The 12,281-nt window shown below is 50.5% G+C and overlaps 6 protein-coding genes across 6 annotated transcripts; 2 read left to right on the forward strand and 4 right to left on the reverse strand.

Moving 5' to 3' along the window:
• Positions 1-197: 197 nt before the first annotated feature.
• On the forward strand, positions 198-2,577 carry STEHIDRAFT_141118 (uncharacterized protein; the record flags this gene model as incomplete). The annotated part of the gene is made up of 6 exons (XM_007307381.1): positions 198-967; positions 1,030-1,062; positions 1,130-1,153; positions 1,247-1,613; positions 1,675-2,042; positions 2,107-2,577. 6 exons carry the CDS (start codon positions 198-200, stop codon positions 2,369-2,371), a joined length of 1,827 nt encoding a protein of 608 aa, XP_007307443.1. The 3' UTR covers positions 2,372-2,577.
• A 227-nt stretch (positions 2,578-2,804) lies between these two features.
• STEHIDRAFT_113465 (uncharacterized protein) lies at positions 2,805-4,336 on the reverse strand (the record flags this gene model as incomplete). The annotated part of the gene is made up of 6 exons (XM_007307382.1): positions 2,805-3,421; positions 3,492-3,612; positions 3,651-3,775; positions 3,849-3,875; positions 3,938-4,050; positions 4,122-4,336. The coding sequence occupies 6 exons, from the start codon at positions 4,334-4,336 to the stop codon at positions 2,805-2,807; spliced, it is 1,218 nt and encodes a 405-aa protein (XP_007307444.1).
• Positions 4,337-5,360: 1,024 nt separating this feature from the next.
• STEHIDRAFT_148874 (uncharacterized protein) lies at positions 5,361-6,132 on the reverse strand. The gene has a single exon (XM_007307383.1). It carries the CDS (start codon positions 5,809-5,811, stop codon positions 5,536-5,538), a length of 276 nt encoding a protein of 91 aa, XP_007307445.1. The 5' UTR covers positions 5,812-6,132; the 3' UTR covers positions 5,361-5,535.
• Positions 6,133-6,803: 671 nt separating this feature from the next.
• Positions 6,804-7,291, reverse strand: STEHIDRAFT_123748 (uncharacterized protein; the record flags this gene model as incomplete). The annotated part of the gene is made up of 1 exon (XM_007307384.1): positions 6,804-7,291. A coding segment is annotated over one exon (225 nt), but the record flags the coding sequence as incomplete, so codon positions are not given.
• A 1,183-nt stretch (positions 7,292-8,474) lies between these two features.
• Positions 8,475-9,664, forward strand: STEHIDRAFT_101443 (PR-1-like protein). Its single transcript, XM_007307385.1, has 5 exons — positions 8,475-8,837; positions 8,934-9,002; positions 9,072-9,190; positions 9,258-9,316; positions 9,373-9,664. Exons 1-5 carry the CDS (start codon positions 8,585-8,587, stop codon positions 9,389-9,391), a joined length of 519 nt encoding a protein of 172 aa, XP_007307447.1. The 5' UTR covers positions 8,475-8,584; the 3' UTR covers positions 9,392-9,664.
• Positions 9,665-9,744: 80 nt separating this feature from the next.
• Positions 9,745-10,862, reverse strand: STEHIDRAFT_123750 (ARM repeat-containing protein). The gene is made up of 5 exons (XM_007307386.1): positions 10,766-10,862; positions 10,593-10,695; positions 10,148-10,530; positions 9,944-10,072; positions 9,745-9,875 (listed from the first exon to the last, which is right to left on the reverse strand). Exons 1-5 carry the CDS (start codon positions 10,839-10,841, stop codon positions 9,835-9,837), a joined length of 732 nt encoding a protein of 243 aa, XP_007307448.1. The 5' UTR covers positions 10,842-10,862; the 3' UTR covers positions 9,745-9,834.
• Positions 10,863-12,281: the final 1,419 nt, after the last annotated feature.

Genomic DNA, 12,281 nt, shown 5'->3' on the forward strand with positions numbered 1-12,281 from the left:
GCCCGTCAAACGGGTGATGCCACACAACAGCCTGAGTGCCACACGAAGTTGATGTTGGAAAATCACATGCGCGCTTTGCCCCTGTTGGGCAGTGGCCCTCTGACGCATACCACAAGCTTTTCTACTCTTCCCTCTGTTGTGCTATCTTATACCCCGCTGTCTCGTTTTATCTCGGAAAGAACTAGCTGGCGCTCGCCATGACCGCTGTGGAGGACTACCTGCTCAGCCTCCCAGACTCCCATCCTCTTCAAGTCGCTATTCGAACATATACCCTTGCACTCTCCCTTTCCCTAGGCCCCGCTCTCCTTTCCTTTCTCTCTTCACGGAGAACCAGACTATCAGATTCTAAAGCAAATCTGCATGCGCTCAACAAAATTCTGAGGCGCGAGTTCGGGCTGACGGGCTTTCCATTCGCGATCACTGTGGCTGTCGGGGGAGGAGCAGTCCTGCAGGCACTCTGGAGCCGCTTCGAAGAGTTCAACTTGGACGCTCTTTCTCCAGATAAGTTTCCGGCACAACTGGCACCACAAAATTCATCATCGAGGCCATGTAGACATGCTTCTCGAGAGACAACAACCCTCACTCGCCTGAGCACACTTAAAACATACCTCTCGTCTCTCCCCGCAATCCACAAAGCCTTCCTTCTTAACGCCTTCCCTTGTCTCCTCAGCATCCTCCTCATGCAGTCACGTCATAGCTCCTCACATACACGTAAAGCTTCCATCCCATGGACCGTACCCATATCTCCCACTTCGAAGTCGCAAGGGAGGACGAGCGCGACGTTGGATTTGACGTTGATGTTTGTGGTCCGAGCGGTGGATGCTGTGGTGCAGAGGATTGTGTTTAGGCGCTCAGGCGAGAATGATGATGGAGAGAGCAGTCCGAGGGAGGACGAGGAGAGGAAGAAGTGGAGGCAGAGAGTCACGACGAGGATAGATGCGATGTTGTTTTGGGCGAGCAGCGCAAGGTCTGTCATTGCTCTTCGTACGTTGTGGCGTTTGTTTGTATTCATGCAAATCATCAATCAAGAATCATGTGGTGTTTCTTCTACGAACCTGAAAGGTAGTCCATATTTTCAAGGTCTTGGAAGCATATGTCTTAAATTCACATATTTTTCCTCGCCCGATAGGCTACCAAGGTCGTATGTCAAGTGGTAAGTTTGGGCCACATCAGCGCCACCTAAAGCCGGGACGAACGTCTAGCCCTAATTCTGAACTTCGCAACATCTTTCAATACTTGATCTCAGGATATCGTCCTTAGCAAGTATCGACCCTCGTCTCTCCGCCGCCCTACGCTCCATCCGCGAGCGCACTTTCTCTTATGTCTCTGGCACCACCTCCCTCATGCCCAGTCTCCTGTCCACACTTTCTCAAGAACTGGGACACTCTACCTCCTGGGGAGATCCATCGCTCGTACCCGCCTACGGCGGACCGAAAGCCACTGAGGCTTGGCGTGCATTATGCGTATCAGGAAGGAATGGTGTAGGTGGAGTTCCTTGTGAGATCGTGCACGGGAAGATGAGAGGTCTGGGCGCTGTGGGCGGGAGTTGTACACGAAATGTTGCAGTACGAACTGCGTATGCATTCGTCGAAGCTTTGGCTTTATATACTCCGGTATTTGTTTCTCTATATCACTTTCAGGCGTTCATATACACATATCTAATATTCGAGCCAGGTCCATATCCTCCCTATCCTTCTTACTCGTCCCTCCCACCTCCTCCGCCCCCACCGTCTCTTCACCCTCCTGACGGGGATACTCCGCTCCTCAACTTTCCTCTCCACCTTCGTAGCATCCATATGGGTCTCTGTCTGCTTCACACGCACGCTCGTCCTCGCTCGTCTCCTGCCTTGGATATCGCACGACTGGTGGGACGGTCCGTACGGTTGTGTGATGATGGGTTCTTTGATGTGTGGGAGCAGTATCTGGATCGAGAATGGCAGGAGGAGAGGAGAGATGACATTGTATGTTTTGCCAAGGGCGGTGAGGGCTTGTTTGTCGAGCGGATGGTTGAGGGGCGGGAGGAGTGTGAAGGTTGTGGAACGGTACGCAACGTTCTTACCGTATAATTTGAGGTCGTGTCTAATTGCTCAGTGTTGCATTCGTTAGGATCGCATTCACGCTCTCCCTCGCCTTCCTTACCGCCGCCACTCACGAACCAGAGTGTCTTCGCGGCCTCTCGCGCTGGACGATCGCGTTCATCATGAATGGCCCGAATGCAGGCCTGTGGAAGAGGCGAAGACAGGCGAATAGTACCGTCAGCTCGCCGAAATCTGAACCCCGTGGGTTGCCTCCACCCGCAGGACCGTCGGAAACAGAGTCAGCTACCGGTGGCAATAGTGAGGAGGGTAAGGCGGTGGGAGAAGGGAGTTGAGGTGCGCTGTATTGTGACGGTGGGGGCGTTGGGATGTTCGTTGGTTACTCTACCTATACGAAGGCTAGAGTCATAAGGCTTGAACCGAGCGGGAAATTGCAGGTTGGTCGCCAGCCTACCATTGTATCCGCCTCGCAATATTGTTGTACGGTCCCACATACACGCATGACATGAGGACATTCTAGAGACCAATGGAATGGATTTGTACAAGAAAATCGGTACGATGGGTGGTGTAGCACATTGCTTTCATCGCAGGGAACAGAGAGAGAGAAGACGAGACCATGAGAAATGAGGGAGGGTTCATGGGGGAGTGCTTCTCCTTGGAAAATGAGGAGATCCCTGTATATGGATGGCTGAGCTCGCAAGCACAATCAGTGAACGAGCATAAATGAAACAAGTAAAACTCTATAGAGGACTTCGTAGACAATAACGTCTAGGCCCCGTACGTCCCGCCCTCGAGCACCACCTCCTTACTCACAACCAACCTCAACCCATCGTGCGCCGGTCTCAGCCACACCGGGCCCCTCTCTCCTGCCTCTCCCTTCAGCACATTACGAGCCTCACGATCTGCATCTCGCACCATGCTCAAACCTCTTCTCACTACCTCCGTCATGCTACCCTTCTCGCCACCAAGCTCATGCTCGGATATTTCACTGCTGAGCACACGCTCGAGACTTTCCCCAATAGCGACCCACTCATCATGCCCCACATAATGTCCAATATCCGTCACATACGTCCTCAGGGCTCCCATTCTCCTCGCAACGTTCACCGCTTCAACGATACCAAAATGCGCAGTATATGGAATGAGGTGGAGACAGTCGAGAACGAGGACTGGGTACGGTTTGCGCTTCGTCGTCGTCGTCGTCAGCGTAGATGAGGTTGGATCGGTCTGAGATTCCGAGCAGGTGGAGAGGGAATGCTCAAGGAGCGCCCACGTCTCTTCAGGGATGTGATTGCCGTCAGAGATGTAGATAACGGTGTCTTGGATGTTGAACCCAAAGCAGAGGTAGGGTTTGTTGGAAGATCGGGGTTGAAGCCAGCCGTGCTGAACTATTCGCACCGACATAGGGGGTTAGTCTGCTGGACGCAAGGACGGTGAATTGTATGGGGAAAGGCTTACCTGCGAGGGGCGTTATGGTGATCCCTGTCTCTAGGATCTCAAATGGGATGCCATAGTCAATGATGTGCCATCTGAAGGCAGCGACCTGGTAGATATACCGCGTGTGAGGATAATCCATGGACTGTGCGAAAGCAAAACAGAGAGCTTTGGTGGACTCACATCACCACCACCCGTTGCAAATTCCTTCGAGACGAGGAACGGGAACGCTCGTTTGACTACGGAGAAGGTAGCCTCCGAAAGGTATACGTCTATGTGAGTTTGAATGATGCCATCTTGCGTCCACGCTACAGAGGACATCAGAGGCGTGGTAAAAGCGATTAGACATCGTGTGCTCCAACCGACACGGAACTACCGTACCTCGCAGATCATCCAGTCCGTTCATAGCTGCAAAACACATGCGGGTGTCAGCAGGATTGATCTAATAAGACAGCATGATAGGGACGTACCGTCGGCATGGTCGTGAGTGAGTAGTATCGCGTCTATCCTTCTCATTCCATGCTTTGGAAACCACTCCAACGCAGCCCCTCGGAAATCCTTCCCTACGTCAATTACAATCGTCCTGTTGATCCACAAACATCGGAACAAGTCAACACCCTTCAGAGGCCGATAATCATGGTGGAAAGTACGCACCGTTTCACACCATCCCTGTCGACGATCCTGACCGCCGCAGAGGTGTTCCTTCTGAAGTTCATCTTCCCTTCAGGCGTGCCGTCAATAGTAGACAAACATGTCCGACACGGCTTTTCTTCATCATTCTCCGAAGGTGTGAGACAAGAGAGGTGGGGGACGCTGCCCGATGCGCCCGTTCCGAGGAATATGAACTCAACAGCACTGCTAGAGTTCATGACCGGTTCTAAAAGCTAGTCACGATACGGGGGAGTTTCTAGAGATCCACTTCGAAGTGCTGGAGAGGTTACTGGGAGGAAGAAGATGGAGAAGTGCGAGAGCGGCATCGTCGAAAAGGGCAGGATGATATAGGAAGTCGTTGTAAGCGAATTCCAGTTCGTCGCTCACGAGATTCCCACCGGAGGCAGCAAATTGACATCGGAGGCCGGGCACAGACTAGGTATGATAACTTAGGAGTAGCAGGTCTCATATAGTGCTGGTGGGCTTAACCATGAAACGAGAGAGTAGATGGTGGTAGACAGCAACGACGAAACTGCATTTAACCGACGCCGGAAGACTGAAATTTGAATGATGCTACAACGCCACTCAAGTATGTGTGGCCCAAATATAGACAATATTTTCTTGCAATCTTGAAAGGCTCTTGCCCCTGAGCTGACATGATCCAGCCCAACCCTCGAGGTGTGAAACAATTATTAATAAATCACACCTAGTAAGTATGAACAACGACCGTCGCAAGACAGAATATGAGAAATTTTATAGCGTAGTATATACTTAGAACGACTCGGCCAGCAAAGAACCGTGTCAAACTCATCTGAGAAGATAAACCGCAAGTGCTATCGCCATGCAAGACAAAAAAAAAAGAACGAGTTCATGTCTCTGTTCGAACGTTCCGAAGAAAGGGGCCACAGCTCTAGCGTCCTCACAACGAAGCACATACGAATATTCCAGGGCTTGGATCCGGAAATGCGATGGTACTAACACTGGTTCATGTAGCTTCTGCGGATCGAAAGTTCAATCCATAAGGGCTTGCCTTATCTAGAAAATAAATCACAGGACGGGAAAATGAATGGACGATCGTCATACAGCAATGCCCACAAAGTCTATGCTTGTGAAGCACCACACTAGGGCCAAGTTTGAGTGAATTTAGCTACATTGGTTATATAAATATAGGCAAGCATCATAACTCGGAAGTCACCTGTCAGCCGAACACATCTAAACACCATACGTCCATCATGTACCCTCTTCCATCCTACCACCAACCTCGTTACCGCGCAAGTCATCTCGTCCGTCCGTGGCACCGTTCGTGGCTAAATACACGACATATCCGCATCTCAGTACAATTTCAATAACGGACTCACCATGTCAGGAGGTCCTTAAATGTCTGGACCTTAAGGTCGAAGACTGACAGAGTAGCGCATTAACCCGACGTGGATGCCACAACTCTGTCGGAACTGTGGCTCAGAGTGGTGCTGAAGCGCTCACGTTTGAGGGTATGAGACTTCTCTTCCATGGCACATATGCTATACCCATCGCATCTCCTCGCGCCTTCGTCCATCTTTCGATGACTTTTGGAGGCCTGGAGGAGGAATCGTGGTACTTGTCTGCGACGAAAGTTAGCCCTCGGTCTACGAACGGCTACGCTCACCCGACGTTTCAGTTCTCGATATCGACCATTTCTTCCTTGCCACGTCATATATTCTTCCCCGCCATGATATGATCAGCGAGAATGAAGAATTTTCCATCTAGAGGAAGAATGTGCCAGTGGAAAACACTCAAACGAACCGGCGAAACGTCAATTGCTTTGATGGCATGATCCTATGGAAGAGTTGTTGGGTTCTTGAGGCGCCACCTTCTCTGCTCGCTGCTGTGCGACGTTCTCTATCTTGGAGGGTGAAAGCTCCGCTCGCATCCCAGAAGGAGCTCTGAGTCTTGAGTGCCACTTCATGATACATCGGTGATGTCTCGAGCGTGCTAGTGCGGTCGAAGCACAGCTTGAGCACCGTTCACTTCTAGGCGTGGATATGTTTTACTGTAAGGCTAGAAGTTGCTGGAAGTATGTTTGTTTTGTCAAGTTTTGTCCATGTGGTATGACGAGGGGTACTTACAGTTGACACGGCGTACGGAGGCCTCAACTTTGTATCAGAGAGCGGAGAACGAGTGCCATCGCCCGCTGTGTGCATCCGAAATTGCTGTGAGGGACCAGACCGATGATGGAGTGTACATGAAAAGCAACGTTGACGAGTTGCTGGCTGTTGCTGGTAAGTTACTAGCTGCCACATCTGAATTTTCTTGTGCCACAGTATGGGATGACGTAATGACAAACCTTGACAAGCTACATCACGGAAATCTGCCGAGTCTTGCAAGCTCATATATTTCACTCGCAAGGTCATATATGAGATCCAATTGCTCAAATACTACTACAACAAGTAAAATGGGTTATTGTGCTCATTCACATATTGCAAGGTCTATAGCGAGGGCGCCCAAGTTACTACATGCTCTCGAAATCTGTGGAAGGGCTCATCGTTTCAGCTCAGGTGGTCCCACCGGGGGCCCATTTTGACAGCGTAATCAAGCAGTCAACTTTTTCCACGGACAATGGTTCCGTGTATTTGAATAGGGCTACATTACACAGTCGTATATAAGCATACAGAGGGACGAGCAAGGGCCGAGGTAACAAGTACAGGTGGGGTGTTACACAGACGGGACAGCAGACAAGAGATGAGACGAAAGAAAGTAAGAAAAATATGGTAGGTTATTGGGATCATCGGAGAGGAGATGCGAGTGTACGTAGAGGTGCTCAAGATGAGGTACTAAGGTAAGTAGTTGCCCGCACACGACAGCGCGTCGCGTGCGACGTTCAAGTTCACGCCGTACATTGATGATGTCATCCCCAAGTCCGAAGACGAAGCACAGTGTCTGCTTCGTCTTGTGTGGAAGGGATGTAGGAAGGGACGAAAGCGATTACGAATAGAGAAATAGGCTAGGGAGACGAAAAGGAACGAAACGAAACGGATGCAACAACGTTGACGGACCTCACCTACCACCATCGCGCAGACACGGCGCGCTCATCTCGCGAACAGTCCAAGGGCGTCGTGTAGCGTCATGTGAAAGAAAAGAAGGCTTCGGCCAGCGTAGAGTAAATGCTGAGGGTGAAGACGAAGTGGCCAACGAAAGCTTCAAACTTCGCAAGAAAATCATGAGTGCGCTGGCAAGTCCCACGCTGAGTCCCAAACTGCACTTCTTTGGTGATGCATCGATTCCGGCCGAACTCGGCCGGTCTAGAAATGGGGCTGATCCCAAGCCAATGCAACATTCTGTAGCTTTTTAAGCTGGAACAACCTGTTTCAGCGTAAATAAGTGTTTTCAAGTGCAATATAACTGCACCTAACCCACGGCCACCTTCCGCCACCATTTATTCGGTACAATTGATTGTAAGCGTCGGCGGCGATCCGTGATGTAACCGTGACGGTCTTGCTTGTTTTCGACCACCATGTTCAGACTGTTTTCGATGACTAACTGGCAATACTCCAACCTGTGTATCACCTCATGCTTTGCCTAGGTTAGTAGATGCCAAGCTTGAGGGCTATCTTGGAGCCGTCGCAGTACTGTTGAGGTGGCATCGCATGCCAGTAACCTGGTGTGGGCGCTGATGGTGCCAGCAAGCTGCGAAGATCCTGCTTCACGCTCACCCCTATTTCTCTTCGACCGACTAGGAAGCAAAATAAGCTGTCTCAGTCTATTCGGATCTCCCGTCAACGCTGTGACACATGGTGCTGCGTTCTACTCAGTATTACCTCCAAGCCTATTCAAGCTCGGAAGCACCAAGACACACTGTTTACCAGTGTCGTAGGCCAAGCTCGCAGCTCATCCTATGCCAGGCCCGTTCAGAACGGCTGGTCCAAGGAGACAGTGACACCGTATGGACATGGTCTGCATACGACACCGTAGCACATGTACATATGCAGCTGGCTTTCGTAACCCCATTGCTGTGGTGATGCCATCACAGAACAGGATGGTCGCCCAGCATGTATTGACCACATTGCGAATTCCCTCTCTCTAGAGTACTCATTCCTCCGTCCGGATAGACGACACGGTATGGCCACCTCAATCTCACTTCGGTATTACCGTTCTTACTGACACGCATGTGTCTTGAAGTGATCGAAGTATTCTAGGCATAATCGATTCCAACCGCGCCGGGGAATTGACCACCAGCGCTGTACCTACTTGGGCCCCGAAAAAAATGCGGATCAGGATCAGTGTAAGAGCCAAGTAACGGCAGTGTTTCGCCCAGGCGTAGTCTCCTTGGTGAGGTAATATATAAAGACGAGCGGCAGTTCCATCCCACCCCAACCCACCTCCTATCCGCCTCCTTTTCTCGTCGTTCTCATCATCAGTACTTTACCCACCTTTACATTCGCCGTCACTCATTCCTCCTACAAAGTCACCGTCTCACCGCCTCCGAACAAATGTCTCCCTCCTTCACCCAACTCGTCTCAGTCGCTCTCGCTCTCGCGGGCTCTACTCTCGCTTCACCTACATTGTTCGCTACCCGTGCCTCACCCTCTGACATCGACTCCTACCTGAGTGCTCACAACACCGTCCGTGAGGCTCATGGCGCCGCCGACCTTGTTTGGAACGATACGTTGGCCACGGCTGCACAGAACTGGGCGAACGGATGCGTCTTTGAACATTCTGGAGGATCTCTCGGACCGTACGGTGGTTAGTGGTTACAAACATTCTACTCATCGATCTATTTCTTTCCGTTTGTGACCCGTCAATCTGATTTTATTTTGACGGTTGTATTGTTGGTTGTAGAGAACTTGGCCGCCGGTACAGGCGACTTCCCGATCGCCTCCGCTGTAGGCGCTTGGGCTGCTGAATCCAGTTAGTGACGCTCGCTCCTCACATCCTTTTTGTTTAATGTGTTCTGAATGCGGTCGGATATGATTCCAGCTCAATACGATGCCAGCAACCCTCAGCCTTCGCACTTCACTCAGATGGTGTGGAAGGCCTCTACCCAGCTCGGATGTGCTGAGGCTCAGTGCGCTATTTTCGACGAGAGTGTATATGGCGTACGTTCATCTTGTTTCAAGATTTGTATTCCTGGTGGCTGATTGATATCTGATGGTCGGCGTGTAGCCCACGAGCTACTATGTCTGCGAATACTACCCAGCCGGCAACGTCATTGGGCAGTTCCCGTGAGTACTACATGATTGTTCATAGGAGTGCCGGTTGCTGATTTGACGTCGAACAGTCAAAACGTCCAGGCCTAAGATACGTTGTTCACCTTGGATAGTTCGTATATCGAATACTCTGGGCTATTGCGAAAGAGTGCGACCCGATGGACATGTTTCTAGGACTGCCTAGTTGCTCTATTTGCTGTACTCCCTGCATGTTATAACAGTTAATGTTTTATTTTTTGTTCTTCAAACATCTCTCGCTTCCTTCTGTCGGTCCTTGACCATGCTCAGTGACCAGGACCCAGAAATTGTAGACATTCCCCCAAGTTGCGATTGTCTCTTATGCGTTTATCAGATGACTGTGCCACAACCATGAAGGATGATCCTGACTGTCGCGCTTCTATGTCGGGTGTGGCTTTTTACGCCACGCGGAGATTGTCGGATAAACGAATGCGAATAAGACGGCGAGTCGCGCTCAATGTTTTGTCGCGCTACATGGGTGGACACTACACAAAGTACACAGATACAAGAGAAGTTTATGCAGCCTGGATGACGTGAGAGATAACTTTGGATAGCTCTGCGTGCAAAGCGATATTTCCTTCGTCAGTGGAAGTATTGGTTGAGGCAGACAAAAAATGAACGTACGAGGAAGGTTGATGTTCTCCTGGACGACTGTCGAGACAATTTTGTTGTCAGGGTTTGGTGGGATCTCGACCACACCGGTGGCATCCTGGGTCCAACCCAACTTCGAGATGTATTCGTCGAGACCAGAGTCTAATGCGAAAAAAATACATATCAGAACGATCAGGCTGTACACTGTCATAGGGATTTCCCAAAATTGAAACTAACCGCTCAAGCTCAGATACGTGCCAAGCCTCTGCTTTCCTATCCTCTGGAAAGCAGCCTTCACACTTCTCACTACTACCTCCCTGATAGAGTCCTCGAAGCCAACCACCTCGACTGTATAATTATCCCTCAGCGACTCCAGTTCATCTGAGCGGTAGAGAGCCCAGAACGCGGGGAAGCGACATTGCTGGAGAAGGCTGTGGAGAGATACGAGGTGGGGGAGAAGAGCTGGTAGAGGGTCCGGTTCGTCGAGGTTGGTGGGTGGCGCCCGATCATCGAGAAGGGCGATTGAAAGATTGAAGTCGGGGAACGGTACGGAGGTAAGCGCTTTTACAAGGATGTTGATGATGACATCCGGGTTATAGAGGTCTTGGTTAAATTGGTAGCTGAGCACCAGACAAATGACATTCAGTATGATAAATGAGAGAGTCAGAGGTTCAGGGCGCACAGTTTTAAGATCGCAAGATTGGCCAGACAGTCATACTCTTGACTCCGGATCTGGTGATACAGGTAATCCTCCAAAATGCCAACATTGGAAGGATTATAGCGGTCTGTTACGACAAATCGAATGAGGTCAAAAGTTCAGTTCATGCGTCTCTATGTAAACAGTTATGTACGCACCAACTCCCGAAACAAGGTTTTCGATGAGCTCAGGACGTGTGGGAGGCGTAACCCAGTCAGCAGTAGCAGAGGACATCTTTTTGGGGAGATATGGGGGGAGTCGAATGGCTTTTATTGCTCGTCGGTGGTAGAGAACTTGGAGATACACGGTGTGAGCAAGATGGCCGAAGCAAAACAAGCTTGGGCGGTTTCTCGAAGGGGACGGCGCCAACGGCTCGGGGTTTACCACGTGGAGGGCGAATATCCAACTTAAAGTCAATATATTTATTCGCCGTTTCTTCTTCATCCTGCTACATGATCGCAAAAAACACATTCCATCCCAGAGTTTGCTATCATCTCTGTCACGGTGTGATCAGTTTCCTGTGTGCAGGTTATGGGATATCGCTAGTCATCCAAATTTATCGTCCACATCCAAACTCTGATCCAGCTTCAGCCTTCAAGAGGCTCGAGTACTTACTTACCTCTGGAGATATTTTGTATGGGTCCTTCACTCTGAGATAGAGCTAGGTCGGACATATAGCTTTCATGGCTACTGTTGCGGCTCTTTCATGAGAGGAACGTCGCCCGCGATTGCCCCACCTGCTTCTTCGCTATCCTAAGCTACTTCAACTTGTGCATTGTATGAGGCAGTAATTCAAGGGCCCAAAGACTCTTGGCGCATCATCCACGATCTATATTCAAACTGTGAGGTTTTGTATCGCCTCTGTTGACTCAGCCCCTTGACTACTACGACCAACTACGACCTAAGACCATACGTTCCTTCCAAGGCGTATACATCTTCGACCGCTCAATGAGACCATCGCGTTTCGCACCCTCCAAGCCAAATACTGGGGGGAAGATTGGTCCGTGGGTTTTCTTCTGCGAGCACGAACCGTCCGTCGCGGAGCTTCAGATGGTCTATCGTGATTATATGAATAGTGAAAGCTCGTGAACGGCGCTCGGTGGTACTGAGTAGGCCCACGGTCTCAGATCGTAGCGAGTGCGATGTTGCAGCGATCGATCCAACGAACATCCAGCTGTGTTGGACGCCGAATCGACAGATCTCATTCTGCAAGGAGTTAACTCTGCGGCGGTGGCACCACGGCGGCCCACCGTTGGCATGTTTGCGTAGCGTAGTCCTTCATCGTTCACTCAGTCTCAGACTTAACCTTCAGGAACGAAGAACACTTTACACAAACACAGTAGCACCGTGCAGGGCGCAATACTCACGACTCGTGGGAGGGTCGCCTGGAAAGCGACAGTCAGGCAAGGGGACCCGCACCAAACCATCTCAGGAATCGCACCGCACTCATCACACTTGAGCTTGAACACGCGAACCAAAACTAAAGACCGAAAGAAAGCCAGCAAGCAACAGAAATAATTCTCGACGAGCGTATATATCTACAACAGAAGGGAGGGGAGGCAAGATCAATCAATACAAGCTAGGTGCGACCAACCGGATTGTTACAGACGACCACAGATGAAGGGTACCGTTCCGAGTGAAGAAGCGAGATAGCCAGCACGAAACGAGAAAAAA

Source organism: Stereum hirsutum, assembly GCF_000264905.1.
Source record: "Stereum hirsutum FP-91666 SS1 unplaced genomic scaffold STEHIscaffold_13, whole genome shotgun sequence".
NCBI lineage: Eukaryota > Fungi > Basidiomycota > Agaricomycetes > Russulales > Stereaceae > Stereum > Stereum hirsutum.